At 40.7% G+C, this 15,598-nt stretch overlaps 1 protein-coding gene across 1 annotated transcript in view; it reads left to right on the top strand.

Moving 5' to 3' along the window:
• The window catches only part of pkd1b (polycystic kidney disease 1b), a 51,727-nt gene extending 37,285 nt beyond the window's left edge, over positions 1-14,442 (top strand). Inside the window, exons 29-42 of the mRNA XM_055229853.1 lie at positions 864-1,179; positions 2,580-2,691; positions 2,963-3,168; positions 4,512-4,714; positions 6,185-6,382; positions 7,306-7,460; positions 8,004-8,204; positions 9,561-9,732; positions 10,352-10,534; positions 10,661-10,765; positions 10,945-11,079; positions 11,537-11,739; positions 13,429-13,540; positions 13,615-14,442. Coding sequence (XP_055085828.1) covers positions 864-1,179; positions 2,580-2,691; positions 2,963-3,168; positions 4,512-4,714; positions 6,185-6,382; positions 7,306-7,460; positions 8,004-8,204; positions 9,561-9,732; positions 10,352-10,534; positions 10,661-10,765; positions 10,945-11,079; positions 11,537-11,739; positions 13,429-13,540; positions 13,615-14,442 — 3,129 coding nt within the window. The remainder of the gene's footprint in view (positions 1-863; positions 1,180-2,579; positions 2,692-2,962; positions 3,169-4,511; positions 4,715-6,184; positions 6,383-7,305; positions 7,461-8,003; positions 8,205-9,560; positions 9,733-10,351; positions 10,535-10,660; positions 10,766-10,944; positions 11,080-11,536; positions 11,740-13,428; positions 13,541-13,614) is intronic.
• The last annotated feature ends 1,156 nt before the right edge of the window (positions 14,443-15,598 follow it).

Raw genomic sequence — 15,598 nt, forward strand, 5'->3', positions numbered from 1 at the left:
TATTTTCAGGCTCAATTTTTACGTTATCTTTGCGCTAGAGGGTATTTTTTTCTTAATTTCATGTATTATAAATTATAACTTACATGACACATTATAGATACTAGAACTAGTTTAGTGTTTCATTTCACAATTTATATTATAGTATGTTTGATTTGATTGACTTACAAAAGGGTTTACTGTGATTATCCTGTTTTGATATTGTAAAAGTGTTATACATCCATTTAAATATCATTGTTTATGGTAATATTTTCATAATCAATATATTATTATAATAAAAGCAGAAGATGCAACGTGGATCAAACCAGGACAACTGAGGGATTACACAGATATAATCAATAAATCACGCTTCAAAATTAGTTATATGACAGGCCTATGAAACAATTTAACATTAACCAGGTTGTGGGGTTGCTGATATTGACGACTAAAATGTTTAAAAATGTGATTCAAGCATTGGACAGAAATGGCTAATGCGCTTTCTTTTTGTCTTTTTATGTTTTCAAATACCAATTCTTTATAGCTGTTATTTTTTAAACCACATTTTTTATATTTTTTTGTAGTCTAAAGGATATATTGCTGACCTCTAGACTACACGCACACTCAAAATCTGATTATTGGAGTTATAAGATTATTAAAATTACATGTAAACTGCAAAATTAACTGGTTTCTTTCTGACCCCTTCCGTCCCTTTGATTCCTCACATCCGATTTTGCAGTTTTCATGTCATTAAAGTCATCTTTAAGGTCCAGAAATGACATAATAATCAGATTTTGATGCACATGAACTAAGACGGTGTGAAGTTTGCCGCATTTTGGCCTGAAATAAGCAGTAAAGTCAAGAGTTTTTGTCTTTCTCTCGCTCTATAGTTCTTCGAGATGGACTCAAGCCTCCTGGACTTATGGGCATCCTCTGGTTTGGTCCCGCGCTCCCCCAGTGAAGAAGAAGAGGAGGAGGAGCTGTGGCCATCCTGTACCAGCCTGCTCTCTGCGCCTCCCCTGTGTGAAGAGGAGCAGCCCCCGGCCCTGGGCCCCGCTCGTCTGCTCAGGAGGAAGAAGGCCCTGATGCAGCGACGCCAGTGCAGCTCCAGAGCCCCCCACTGTCCCCCCGCCATCGGGACGACACTGAACAACAGCCCCGACGGTCCCGTTCAAGCAGGTCTGACCACGCTGCTCACGCTGTCTGGTGAGTCCAGGAGGAGCCGAGGTGCAAAGTGTGGAAACTGTTTATGGTCAGCCAGCGAAATAATCTGTTCTAATGTTGTTTCCTCATCACAAACAGACCTGGAGTTGTGTTTTGTTTCGTTCACACACGTTTAACACAAAAACCCTGCAGATTTACGCTGAGTTCTTGTCTCAAACTGGAAAACGCTCTGTTCCACCTTGTGATGTCATCATGTAGTAATACAGGAAGTGCTCCATTGTGTTTTTAAACTCCACACACCTTCACTAGAATCATTTGGATGTTTTCAGCTCTGGAACTGCCAATGTCTACTGAACGAAAGGCAAAAGGTAACATGAAAACTACCACTTCATGACATCGCAAGGTGGAACAGAGCATTTTGAGCGTTGGAGATATAGACATATAGACAATAATCAAGGATTACTCAACTTCTGGTATGTCTGGTTATTTTGCATAATTCAGGACCTTTAAAATCATTGTAATTAGATTTTTAGCACTTTGTCATTGTTATTGACAGATTTAAACTTCGTCTTTTGCTATGGATCAGACCTGGACGACTGAGGGATTACACAGACTTATTGTTGTTTTATGCAATTATTGTTGAGTGTTAATATGATAAAAAAAAAAAAAAAAGCATAAAAACATGGTAAGTAAAAGTGTAAATGGTTAATGATAATTGATGCTACAGTGACTGCCCACCACTTTGTTTCGGAAAGGAAATTTACTCCCAGAACCAACAAATAAATAATAAACTTGACCTGTGTGTCCCTAGATACGAGATAAACGTTCAAATCAAATATAGCTTTTACTTATAACAATTGTAATGCTAATTTATTCTTAAAGAGGGGTATTTTACTTCTGTGAGGCATAAACTGTTTAGATCACAATCTTACCTTTAATTGTTTGGAAAAAAAAATGAAGAATTTGCCGAAAGCAACGTATTAACATGCTTTATGAGTTTCATTTTGTTTTTGACATTCTGAGTCTGCCCTCTCTTTGCTCCCCACGCTAACTCACCCCCCCTTCAGAGCAATATCACAACATAATCAGCGTGCAGCTAATCAAACTACTGCACATCACATCATCAGGTTTATGAAGTTTTAAAGTATTGTTTTGCGTCATGTTTTTGTACATTTATGGAGAACTGCCGTGTGGGAGCATGGGTGACGTAGACTTGTGGGTTCGATTGAGCAGAAACGTATCGCTAACCTTATCGGGGGTTCGAATAGGGCTCAGGAAAGATCGCTAGATTACTCAAACATGCATTGATGACATTTAAACCCTCTTCAGGTGTGTTTTTGATGAGGGAACAATGCTAAAACATGGTAGAAAGCTCCAAAAAGAGTACAGGCTACATATAATTCTTTTAAAAACTCACCTGTGAACGATGTTTTGTTTTATAGATGAGAACCTGATGATGTCCATCGCTGCAGCGGAACATTTGCCTCATCCAAAGAAGAAGAACTCAGACAGCGGAAGAGATTCTCCCACCACAACCTCCCCCTTATCGCCTTTGTAAGAACCACATGACTGACTTTTAATCAAACAAGTAAATCTGTCTGATAGAGAACATTACAACTATTACAACTACCACTAATTTTAATAATTTGTGCTTGTCCTCTAACCCAGATGTTTCCAGTTCGATCCCTGTTCCCTATGGTGTAGTAATAATTAGTTATCTAGATTAAAGTACATGTCTTTTTTTAAAGTTTTTCAGTGTTGATTATTGTGTGCACTGTCATTTTCCAATAAATAATGAATCTTTTTTCTTTTTTCTCCGCTCCAGCCGTAGTACTTGCTCGAGCAGTTGGTCCGAGGACAGCGAGGTGAGGTACCTGTGGGAGGAGGAGGACGACCCAGGCTCCAGCGCTCTTCTCTGGGATGGAGCTCTGTACAGAAGCGCCTCCGTACCTTCCATAGACTCTGTGGCCAGCACCGTTCTGCCCAGCCCCCCGCCCGACTGCACCCGCTGCCCCTCCACCACGCGCATAGGTACCACGCTCTGCTCCAATGTGCCCGATGCACTGTGATCATACGGAAAACAGATCAGGTGTTTTAAACGTCTCAAAAGGTCCGGATAAACGTTTATTGTCGTAAAGGCAGGGCAATTGGACCAAAAAGTGCAGTACTCTGGGAAGTTTTACGGTGTTTATTTACAGTTTGTGAAAATTGAAATAAAACAATGGGTAGATCTGACGGGGAACAGGGGGCTAGGAGCGGGCCAGAGTCCAGAGAAGCTGCCGAGCGTGAGCCGGGATCCGGGAGCGGGGTGAGTAGAGGCGGAGTCAGGACAAGCAGAACCGAGACAGCGAGCAGGGTGCGGAGCGGAGACCAGAGACGTAGGGAGCAGAGTGCAGAACCAGACAGGACTATACCAGGACTTGGAGGTCGGACGGGGACGAAGCTGTGAGCACAGGAGCACAGGAGCCGGGAGGAGCCAGGAGACGTAACCTGGAGTGCAGCACACAAAAATCCAGTCAGCAAAGAAGCAAGGAGACAAAACAAAATTACTTTAGATAGCTAGGTAGTCACGTTGACACGCGGACAATCTGGCACGTCCGCATGTCAGAGCCGGTCCATCTTATACACGGCAGCAGGTGGAAGTACTTGCGCCAGGAATCAGCCCAGCTCCGGCTCCGGTCGGGGAGGGAAAAACAAGGCAGGAGGCAAAACCAGGAACGGAAAAGTGCGGATTGTGACATTTATAGTCAGTTCAAACCAGACGGTGCACAGGGATTTGCTGTTTTAAGCCAGTGGTTGCTTGTCTGACCAGCCAGTCCCTCCTACGAACTGTTTGAACACCCGAAATCAGACCAGAAAGCGTCACGTGACAAGAGCCCATCCTAACTTGACATGTTTTTTTATTGTTTTGCCTCGTAAAATAAACGTTAAAGCTATAGTATCTAACTTTTTAGCCAAAACAATAGACTAAATTAAAAAAAGACTCTTATTTGGTCTGGAAAAGGCCTCCCCCACTTGTTGTTGTTTTTTCGTTGGTTATAATCTTCTACAGGATGGTATAAAACTTCTCTAAACATTCTCTATCTCCAGGAGAATGTTCTGCAGTACAGTTTTAACGTTCTTTTTCTATGGATGCAGGTGACTTTCCAGCTCCACCAAGTTACATACTGTATCTTTAAACTTAAAAAATGTAGCACGTGTCTCTAAAACACAGGGGAAATCTCTACTCAAAGATTCTCGTATCATTCAGAACAAAATATATCACTTCTTTTACCTGAGATGCATAACAGTTTAGTGTAACTTCAGACGTTAACTACGCTGGAATAGTACAGGTTATGGTTCTTTTCTGTTGAGTTGAATTGTGTCTTCTTCAGGCGTACCTCGTGGTCCCCCGGGCTGGCTCCTGCCCTCCTGGACTCTGCGTGTAGTGTACCCCCTGGTGGCCGTGTTGATTATCACATGCATGGTGCTGGTTGGACTGTACGGCAGCTTCTTCTCCAGGCCCGTGCTCCTCATGTGGCTGAGTTCTATCCTCTCGGCCTTCCTCACCTCTGCTCTGCTGCTGGAGCCTGCAAAAGTGAGACGCAACATTTTGATCTACCGTGTTTAGAAAATTAATTTTGTCTTCTGTTGTCTGTGTGACTGTCTCTTATGAGCTGTTGTTCCCATGAGAGGCATGTGGAGCATCAACAGAGACATTTACTTTGTCTCACACATGGGACTCAGCTGTTTAGCCTTTTCACAATATTTGTTTCTTCTTATTAGAAGAAAACACTTATTTAGGTCTACTACTATTTGGCATCCTGTTTACCAAAACCAGCTGAAATGAACATTGATTTCAGACATTCTTGCTAGTTTAAATAATTGCAATATATTTATGGTATTATAGCTATTTTATTATAACAGCATGCTTCTGTTAGCATGTTGGGAAAAGTTAACCCTAGTTGTGACTTGTTTATTGAATAGTATTTTTCCTTTCTGCCACTAGATGGAGCCCTAACCCCATTTCCCAGTATCTAAGGGCACTGAAAGTTGTCTATTGTCTAAAGAAAGCCATTATTTTAAGTTTTAAAACATGAAATGCAACTGCAAAAGTGCTCAAGAGCATGTTTAAAGGCCAATAACAAACAAATAATGCATAATATATGTTCTTTATAACAAATGTCTCATATGGATTGTTGAATGGCTTAGAGCAGTGGTCCCCAACCACCGGGCTGTTACGCATTTGCTACCGGCCGTACAAAAACAGCAAATAGTTTATCAGCGACCGCATCTTCTCTGACGTAACTTTCGCCCGTCCCTCATGACGCGCTAATATGCTTGTCCGTAGATGTATCATGAAAATCCTGAGAGGAAATCGCCACAGAAATCTATTTGATGTAGTGACAGGTTTATTATCTGCTCTTGTCTCCGCAATGACATATCACGTGTAACACATCAGACATGACACACAAAAGTAGAGCCCTGAGTGAGTGAAAATGAGCCAAAACAAAAGTCTTTTGAGAGCTTTTAACAAAGGGAAAAGGCCAACTGAGGAACCAGAAGAGGAGACTACAACCTCCAAGAAAAAGAAAGATAAATTTAACAGACAATACCAGGAGTCCTACTTAAAATATGGGTTTGTCGCTGCAGGTGACTCTCACACTCTGCGTAATATGCCGGAAAAGCAAATGAGGCAATGAAACTTTCAAAACTGCTTCGCCACATTGAGACTAAGCACAAGGGATTAAACAACAAGATTTTGAGTTTTTTGAAAGAAACAAACGTGAGCAAGAAGGAAAGAAGAAACAAGTGCGGGGCTCACACTGATTCAGAGATATGGTGAGCTGTATTTTTTATGCACTTCACTTATTTTTGCCATATTTATCTGCCACGTGTAGAAGGCCGGTCCGTGAAAATAAAACCTACATTATTCCGGTCCGTGGTGCAAAAAAGGTTGGGGACCCCTGACTTAGAGAAATTTCCCTCTTTTCAACATGAGCAGTGTATTTTCTAGATTTTGTTCTGTAGAAGACATTTTTCTAAAGTTGATCCCATGTGGTGTCAGGTGTGCGCTCAGGCCGTGCTGTGCTCTGTTCTCTGGAGGCCTGTGGACCCAGAGGTGGAGGAGGTCCTGTCCCATCAGAGCAGTGTGGTGAGGCCCTTCACAGAGCACAGCGACACCATCAGACCTCCGGGTGGATACGGGCTGCTCCAGGCCAAACAGGAGGCGTACAAAGTCAGAGCACTCACCTCGCTCATGAGGGTAAGCTTCAAACCACAGGGCAGGACTGCAAAGAAGTCTGAGGACTGATTCTGAAACATTAGATAATTCAACAGAACATTTAAATGACATAAGAGTGAGGATTGTTAGTTGAATATTCCTCTCTCTCTCATAAGGGGAAAAGCTTAAACTCACAAAATAGGAGGTCGTATATGTCAGATGGGTCAAGAAGCAAAAACTCAAGAATATACTAAATTTTATAGATTTTTTTATTACTACTACTTTTTTAGAAGTAAAATGTATACTGAATAATTGCTCAAGTTAAAATAAAACTTGTTTCCTGAATAATACGACTATTAAGAGGTAACGTCTCAATTTTGATATAGAGCAGGGGCGTCAAACATATTTTCACCGAGGGCCATAACAGCAAAACAGCTGCCGTCAAAGGGCCAGAAGTAAAATAAATGTAGCTACTTTTTAAACTTGTTAACTAACTGGTTCAAATATTGCATATGTGTTTGTAAAGATGTAAAAATATGGCTGTGTAACTGCGTATCTCCTGATGAAATGACATTTTAAACCATCATACTTTATAATTTATCCTGTCGAGGGCCACATAAAATGATGTGGAGGGCCATATTTGGCACGCGGGCCTTGAGTTTGACACCTGTGATATAGAGTAAATGTCTTAAACCTTTGTGCATTATGTAATATTTTAGAGTCAGACATTTCTAAAAAGTACATCAGACATTAAGGTGCAAAGCAAATGTTTAACTGAGCTGAGCAGTTGCCCTCCAGCTGGATAGTCTCTGGTTCAGACCAAATTCAAGTGCATGTCGTGCGCTTGAGCGAGATGATTCATCCCTTTGCTCACTCCAGGCACAAAATATAAAGTGAAGTGCATCCTGTGTAAACAAAACACAAACAGCTGACTACAGATTTATATAAAGTGTCTCTTTTTCCAGCACTGTGTGTGGCAGCTGCTGTTCCTGATGCTGTTACTGATGGTGAACTACCAGGACCACGTGGAGCAGCAGAAGGGCAGACTGCTGCACTCTGCCACCAAACAGCACCTCCACAGAGCGCCCAGGGGTGTGCCCAACCTCACAGCGCTCAGGCAGTACGAAACACACACGTACTCACAGAGGCAGAGGCGTTCATTTAATCGGTGATAGGTTTGAGATCACACAACCTTCTGTAGATCTTCAATGTTTTATTGAAATGGGGCAAATTGTGGATACTTGTTGTATTTCAGTATTTAATTACAATAGATCATTTTTGCCAGGGTTAGAGTTGGGATAAAACTTGTCTAAATCATTAGGTATGATTAGAAAATAAATTACAACACCTTTATTTAGTTAAATGAAGGTTTAAACTGTCAGAAAAATGCCTTATTTGTGCCTAAACTGTCTCTGCATTTTACATTTTGAGTTTTTGAGTGAGAGGTTTAGTCTGACATCTCAGCGCTACTTCCTGTATTTTTTTTTTACTTTTCTAAACTTTTTTCCCCACAAACTGTCACTTAACTGATATAAAACTGTGATAAACATTTATGACTGGTACTATCCGACCGAACCGAGTAATAATAAGAAAAACTGTCTCATGCACTTTAAGGGTAATGAGGAAATCTATTGAAGGAATAATCTGCTGTGTTTTTGTGCAGCTGGGCAGATGCAGAACAGTGGGTCCGGGCTGTCTTGGTCCCTCACCTCCACGAGCGTTCCTTTCTGCGTCTGGCCGGGTTACCGTGGTTACAGTACACTCACAGCCCGGGACGAGTCGAAGGGTTTCTCCTGGGAAACAGCAGTGAGAGGAGCCTCCAGCGCGTCTCTGAGCTCCACATGGACCAGTGGAGACACACAGAGTGGGCATTTTAACTGTCTGAATCATGCATTATTCAGTATTTTTGAATTATAGTCTTGGTATTTCAGTGAACTTTAATGAATGTATGAGGAAACTGCAGAAAGTGAAATGCACACTGCTGGAACACTGTAGTGAAGCGATTTAAATTAAGCACAAAGTAACAGTTTAATGTAACAGGACAAATATGTGGGGTTTGACAGACCTTTTTTAGTGACCGTAGTAGTAGTTTGCTGCAAATTATGAAAAATCAAGCCAGTTTTGGCAGCTAATAACTAGATACAGCAGATTAATGTATCGGTTGGCTTAAAATATCAGCCTTTAACTGTTCTGGATTCTTTAAAAACTGTCAGTATAGGCCAGTTGAGCTCTGACCTCATTTATAGTAAGTAACCACGTGTATATAATAAAACAAAACTAGTAGTGCACACATTGACAAGCTTATATTATAGTATTAGTGCCTAAAATTGTAGTTGAGAAGAGGAAATTGTGTAACTTAAATGCTAATTATAGTATTTTTATCATGTGTTTAAAGTATATGTAGCGACCTTAAGCCTGTGTCGCTTTGAGAGGAGTCCGGGTCCAGTACTGAGCAAAGGATAAAAGTTTGTCACAAATTATGAAAAATCAAGCACGCTTTTGCTAATTATAATAATAGTGTTTACCATATAAGATATGCAAAAAAGTAAATAAATTATGCTTTTAAATTCAGAAAAATGAGAGTTGCTAATCTGAATACACACATACTTTAGATACAAATATTTTACATGGATTTGTTAATAATAATGACTTCTAAGCTGCTTCACTTTAATTATTATTAAGCTGTTGTAACCACTATTCACTGCGATAGAATGTATATTTATTTATTTTTTTCTAACACTTTTTCAATCTAAAACAGAGATTACACCGACCGTCTCTAGGCCAAATCCAAGACAATTGAATTCCCAGACTAATCTCTCCAAAACAGGGGCGTCAAACTCATTTTCACAAAGGGCCACATCAACAAAATGGTTGCTCTAAAAGGGCCAGATGTAGCTAACTGTAACATAAATGTCACTAAATGTAACCAAATTTAATGTAAAATAAATGCAACTACTTTTTAATCTTGTTAATATCAATATTTATTACTTATTCTAGTTACAAATATTGCATATGGATTTGCATAGACATGCATAGAAAATGTCTGTTTAACTGTGTATCTAATGATAAACTGACATTTGAAGACAGTCATACCTTTTAATTTACTGTCACGGGCCACATCAAATGACATAATGGGCCGAATTTTGCCCACAGACCTTGAGTTTGACACATGTGGTCTAAAAGAACTTGATCTTTAAGTCTTTTTTGTTGTCTTTCTCAGTTCTCTGTCAGTGCGATGGACCCAGTACCACGCAGAGTCGGGCCTGTGGCTGTGTGCGGACGTACAGCTGCATTTGACCCAGTTCCACAGACTGACCCAGGCTCTGTCCATCAACGCTCTGCTCCTGCCGCCCTCCTCATCTTCAACGCCGGACCTCCAGATGACCCTCGCGGTAAGCGGCATACAGGACATACACACTCAAAATTATACACTTTTACAATAGACTTTTGGTATGAAACTATATTCTGTCTCCCTGATTTTCCAATTAATGTTATTGACACTGCACAATGTAACACACTAAACTATAACGTGTAATAATATGTAATTACGTTTCAAATCAAATTTGGCACACCTTCCAAGTATTCAAATATTTTCTCTTGTTTACTGGTTTAGCAAGTCCTGGTTTATACCTGGTTTTATTTGGTGTTAGTACCAATTTATTTTTTATTAGATTTTTTATTTGATTTATTATTATTATTATTATTATTATTTTTTTTTTTTTTTTTTTTATGTATATATTTTTTTATTATTATTTGGTTTAATTCTACTTTATACCTAGTTATCGTCAGTTTTATTTTAATAACGTAGCAGTTGTTGTTATATTATTATTACTGAAACTATTTTGTGCGACCCCAAACTGTGTCCTGGTGGTGCATTCCTCTGACCCAAAGTCCACAACCTTCCAAAAAATCTGGCTCTCAACAAAATATCCTTCAATGGTCCTGGTCTAAAGTTTCAGAATACACTTTACATCGCACTAAATCCACACTTATTTAGTTTTAATTCCTCAGGTGGTGCTGGTGATGTGCGGGCTGCTCATGCTGAGGGTGGAGCTGTACTCCGTCTGGACTGAGCGCGTGCGACCCGTGCGTGGGTGGAGTTGTTGGTTCCACTTCCTCTTGGCCTCGTTGTCCATAGCAACAGGCGCCGTACAGCTACGTTTCCTGTCTGTCGCGCAAAACTGTTTGTTGGAGGTACAAGTTTTAGTTTTTCATAAAGTTGAATGGTCGATTTAATGTTTAATTCCACGTTTTTCTCAAGGAGGTGCTTTTTACAGGAGTTGTTAAATGTTGTACTGTATAATTGTATCTCTCCTTTAGCTTCAGCGTCAGCCCAATAACTTCATCAGCTTTCACCGCGCGGCGCTTCTGTCTCAGAGGTCTTCAGAATGTGCTGCTGTTCTGCTCACTCTGCTCGTTCTCAGGGTAAATACGACGCAAAGGTTATAAGTTTACTCCCAATTTTGATGTGGCCGTGTGTGAAATGAATGAAAAAAAAAACTGAAAAATGGACATGTGAGACAAATGCTTATGTGTTAAAGTTAATTCTAAAAGGCTGAATAATGCATAAACCTCACCTTTGACCTTCGTGCTCTGTCCTGCAGCTGCTGGGAACCCTTCGCTTCGTGCGGAGGTGGGTGGTGATGGGCAGGGTGCTACACAGAGCCTGGAGGGAGCTCATGGCCGTCGCGCTGCTACTAATGCTAATGCTGCTGCTCTGTACGCACCTCGCTAACACTGTGAGTAACACGATAAACACCACCGGGGCGGGCTGTGTCATGTGGGGTTTTAAAGGTAAAGCTTCAGATATCGAGTGAAAATCAGATGTTAATCAATACTAAAATGAGGGTAGAAACAAGATACTCATTTGAGCAAGTGCCAAAAGCAAAAAAGCCACAGTTAAAGGACAGAAATGAATCACATAAGCGCATATAGACTAGTATTTTTATATTATCATTGTCGTATTGGGATCAGTATTGAGTCTATTTCTTAATATCGAAACGTATGCAAACTCTTTCCTAACAGGTTTTTACTGCAGTACTTGGATATTTAATCACATAAAAGTATAAACTCTCAAAAGAAGTAGATATAGATTTAACTACTATTCTTTAATTCTATTCATTTTATCATGATTCATGAAAATAGTAGTTTAAGCTGTTGTTATGTCGCACACCTCTAATGTCTCTTGCGTTGCAGGTGTTTGCCGACACAGTGGAAGGTTTCGTGTCCCTGCAGCAGGCGTTTGTCTCTGTGCTGTCCCTCCTGAGAGGACACAGGGCTGTCCACAGTCTGTGCAGGCTCCACCCACACCTGGGCTCTCTCTACAGCCTTCTGCTCACCGGAGGGACTCTTTGGCTGCTCGCTCGAATGTGTGGAGCGGTTCTCATTCGGGCGTACAGGTCCGTTCACGTATAGTCCCCAAAAAATGTCCTGGAAGAAAACTCTGTGCTCTCTCTCAAATGTTAAAGACGTCACTAGAACAGTCACTATGGCCATTTCTGCTCCTATATGGGGTTTTTTCGTGCTAAAATCTTGTTTAATCTATTTATTTTGAGAAGATTAATGAACGCAAGAAGTAAGTATACATCTTTCCAGTACACTTAATGCACATTACACATGTTTTTTTGTATTATTTAATCTCGAAAAGGAGCTTAATACTGACAGATCACACAGTGGACAGTGGGTGGAAGCTTTCTACCATGTTTTAATGTTGTTCGCTCATAAAAAAATTTTTTTTAAATTCCAAAAGTGGTTTTACATGTCATCCATCCATGTTTGAGTAATCTTGCAATCTCTCACGAGGTTTATTTGAATCCTCTTTATTGTTAGCAGTACGATTCTATACAATGCTCAGCTCACAAGCCTACGTCACCCCAGAAAAATGTCTGATCAAAAATGCAGGGAATGACCCTGTTCTGGCAAAATGCAGGTACATTTCTGGGTCAGTGTAAGTGTTTGTGTGTGATTTGATTGACGGTCTTGTTAGTCCCATCTTAAAATGGCGGGAGTGAATTTAAAAAAAGCATGGAAAAAGGCAAACAAATATACAATAGAGCCAGATCAGTCCATTTTGACCCCTATTTGTTTTCTAATAGACCCGTCCTGGAGTGATGTGTTTAGAGTAGTTTCCACTGTCTAAACTCTGTGCTGTGATTCATCAGCAAAAGTCACTGGAGGAAATCAAACCTTAAAACCGTTCTTTATAATCTTTAAAAGTAGTCACAGTACTGGCTGGACCGACTTATCTACCTAATGTCTTCTCTGATGACAAGTTAAACCATACACATTATCATAAAGACTGATGGAGGGACCAAAGATACAGACTCGGAAAACAGTTCGACAGAGTTTATTTGCAGATGCAGGAATGTGAATGAAGGTAGACAGAGCAGACGCTTGGGAGCAGGGTCAGAGGCTGAGGTGTTCGTACCGGACATGGAGAGCTGGGACGGAGGCAGAGGTGCAGAGTGGTTCCAGGGTGCGGGATCGCGGTGGAGACACGAACAAATAAACCGGAGCGCGACAGGAAGAAAAAAAACGGCAAATGACAAGAAAATGCTGGAAGGTGACAAGGCGATCTGGCCCTGAGTGTCGGATCCTCAGTCCTTTTGTAAAAACAGGTGATTGCTTGATCAGAAGCAGGTGTGCGGAGGTGGTGCCAGAGTCTCCGCCCAGCTCCAACCTCAAACACAGAAGGGAGGCGAGAAAACAGCACAGGACATATCCAAATAGTTGAGAATAGGGTTGTCAAAAAACATCAAAAATCTGTAATCGATACTAAAACTAATAGCAAAACTAGATACTCATTTGAGCAAGTGTCAATACTGTAAAAAATCACATTAACAGGACAAAATTTGAACTTTCCTGAACAGTTTTTGTATGTATTTGAGCTTTATCAGAGTGAATACAAGACCTAATGCTTAGATAAAGAAAGTACTGTGATTTTGCATATAAAAATAACATTCTGTTTGTAAAAAATCTTCACTGTTGCACCGTGATCAGTTCATTAGTATTGAAATCGAGTCTTAGTATCGTGACAACACTGGTATAGAGCATATCTGACGTACAGTGCATTAACGTTGTGTCATCAGGTCAGAGAAGGCTGAGATGTTTCGTCCAACCATTGAACCCCAAGACTACGAGATGGTGGAGTTCTTCATCAAGAGGCTCAAACTCTGGATGGGGCTGACCAAAGCCAAGGAGGCACGTATCCCTCTACCTCCAGATCATTTCAAATCTTCCACGTGCGTTAATAACTCTTGATTTTATATTTCCAGTTCCGACACAGGGTCAAATTCGAAGGCATGAATGTCCCGCCTTCCCGGTCTTCGCAGACTTCCCGTCCGTCTACTGTCTCCTCCTCCGTTCCGTCATTTCGCTCGCCATCTCCTCGCCCGTCGTCGTCTTCTCTCTCAATAAAGTCTGAAGATTCAACTTCGTCCGCAACGAAATCGGATGTGCCACCCTCTCTTGACCGCCTGCTACCTAGCATCACCGCTATGCTAGCACAATTCGACCGCGTGAACCAAATAACGGAAGAAGTTTACCAGCTGGAATTGAAACTCGAAGATGTTCAGATAAAAAGACAAGCTTCTCAGATTCAAAAACACATGGAAAAATTGAGCGACGCTAAACCGGAAACGTCAGATGTCGTTCGTCAAAGAAGATCTGGTTTTCTTTACCCAAACGTTTCGCAATCGATGCCTTTTTTCTTCAATCAATGTACACGTAATTCAACAAGTATTCCTCCAAGAACTCGGAATTCTGTCTCTGAATCCGAATCGTTCCCCCCCAAACCGCACTTACGTAGGAATACTTTCGGAGCAACCAAACCTTCGTCCGTTAGCAACAGCCGAAGCATGTCCCCAGCTGCCGGATTCGTTCCACCGCTTCCCCGGAGAAGAGCGTGGCATTCTGGGAGCTCGCATTCGGCCGACGCAGCGCAGAGAATACTACAAAGTTATATTTTTGTGAACGAGAAAGACATTGGGGCTGCAGAGAGACCGAGGAGTGAAGACGGAGCGAGGAGATGGATCCTAGATGGGATTCCGATGAAGAGGAAGGCGTGGATTTTGGAGGGAGCAGAGAGTGAGCAGGGATTATAAAGTAAAGGAAAAAAATGATACTGCAGTTTTGAATATTTTATATATATATATATATATATATATATATATATATATATATATATATATATATATACATGGTTTTATTGTTCTCATGGGAAGGTTTCTTCTAGGGTAGGGCTAGAATGATCTTGAGCTAAGAAATTACTATGATTTAATGTTTAAAATCACATTCTATTGTCTAAATAATGTGTTTTTTGTTTTTTAGAAAAGTATTAGAATAGTATTAGAATTGGTATAGAGTATCAAGTCAAAATTGGGTTTGAAATTTTACTTCTCTAGTTTCTTCTATACATTTGATCTTGATCAGGAGTACCTAGCTGGAGGACTAACTACTGTACATGTTTTAATTTAAGATGTATTATTTTAGTTTGTTTTTTTTTTTTTTTCTAATCTGTTTGGTTTGTTTGTTTGTTTGTTTGTTTTTTATCAAAACGGTCCTTTTTTATTTAAAAGGAGACACTGGGTAAAACCTTGCACTTTAGTTGATTTACTGATATTAAAAGATTTAATTTGTTTTGTAGATTTAAATGTTGCATATTTATGTGGTGAAAAATGAAAAACAATGGCCATATGGTCAGAAATAAATATATATTTTATATGATCTGTTTATGTTTGTCTTTTTTTCTATTCACTTCAGTCCAGTTGTTTTTTAAATAATTATATATTTATTTATTTTTTTTGGAAATGTTCATATAGAATATTTAAAAAATACCAGCATCTGCCCAGAAGATTGATTACATTTGTTATCACTTGAGGATAAAGTGGTTACAGTGATGAGGCTTGTCCCTTAGATCTGCAGGGGAACAAGAGAAACCGTGTTTACCTGAATTTATAGAGTCTAATTCAACATCTCCAGACAAAATAAAGTGGTTCAACATTTAACCTCATAGGTCGCTAACGACGCCTCCATCTGGGCAGCGGTCCCTCTCACGGTGGACCGGTACGTGGCTCTGTGTCACCCCCTACTGCACCGGAGGATCCGCTCTCCGTCCCGGACACGCCGCACCTTCGCTGTGGTGATGGCGCTGGCGTTCGCCTCGGGGATCCCCTTCTTCTATTGGCCAGATCTGTGGAGGACGCAGGCCCCGCCCTCTCGCTGGGATGCCGCCCTCATCTGGAGTCATGTGACCATTAT

Source organism: Periophthalmus magnuspinnatus, chromosome 19 (assembly GCF_009829125.3).
Source record: "Periophthalmus magnuspinnatus isolate fPerMag1 chromosome 19, fPerMag1.2.pri, whole genome shotgun sequence".
Lineage (NCBI taxonomy): Eukaryota > Metazoa > Chordata > Actinopteri > Gobiiformes > Gobiidae > Periophthalmus > Periophthalmus magnuspinnatus.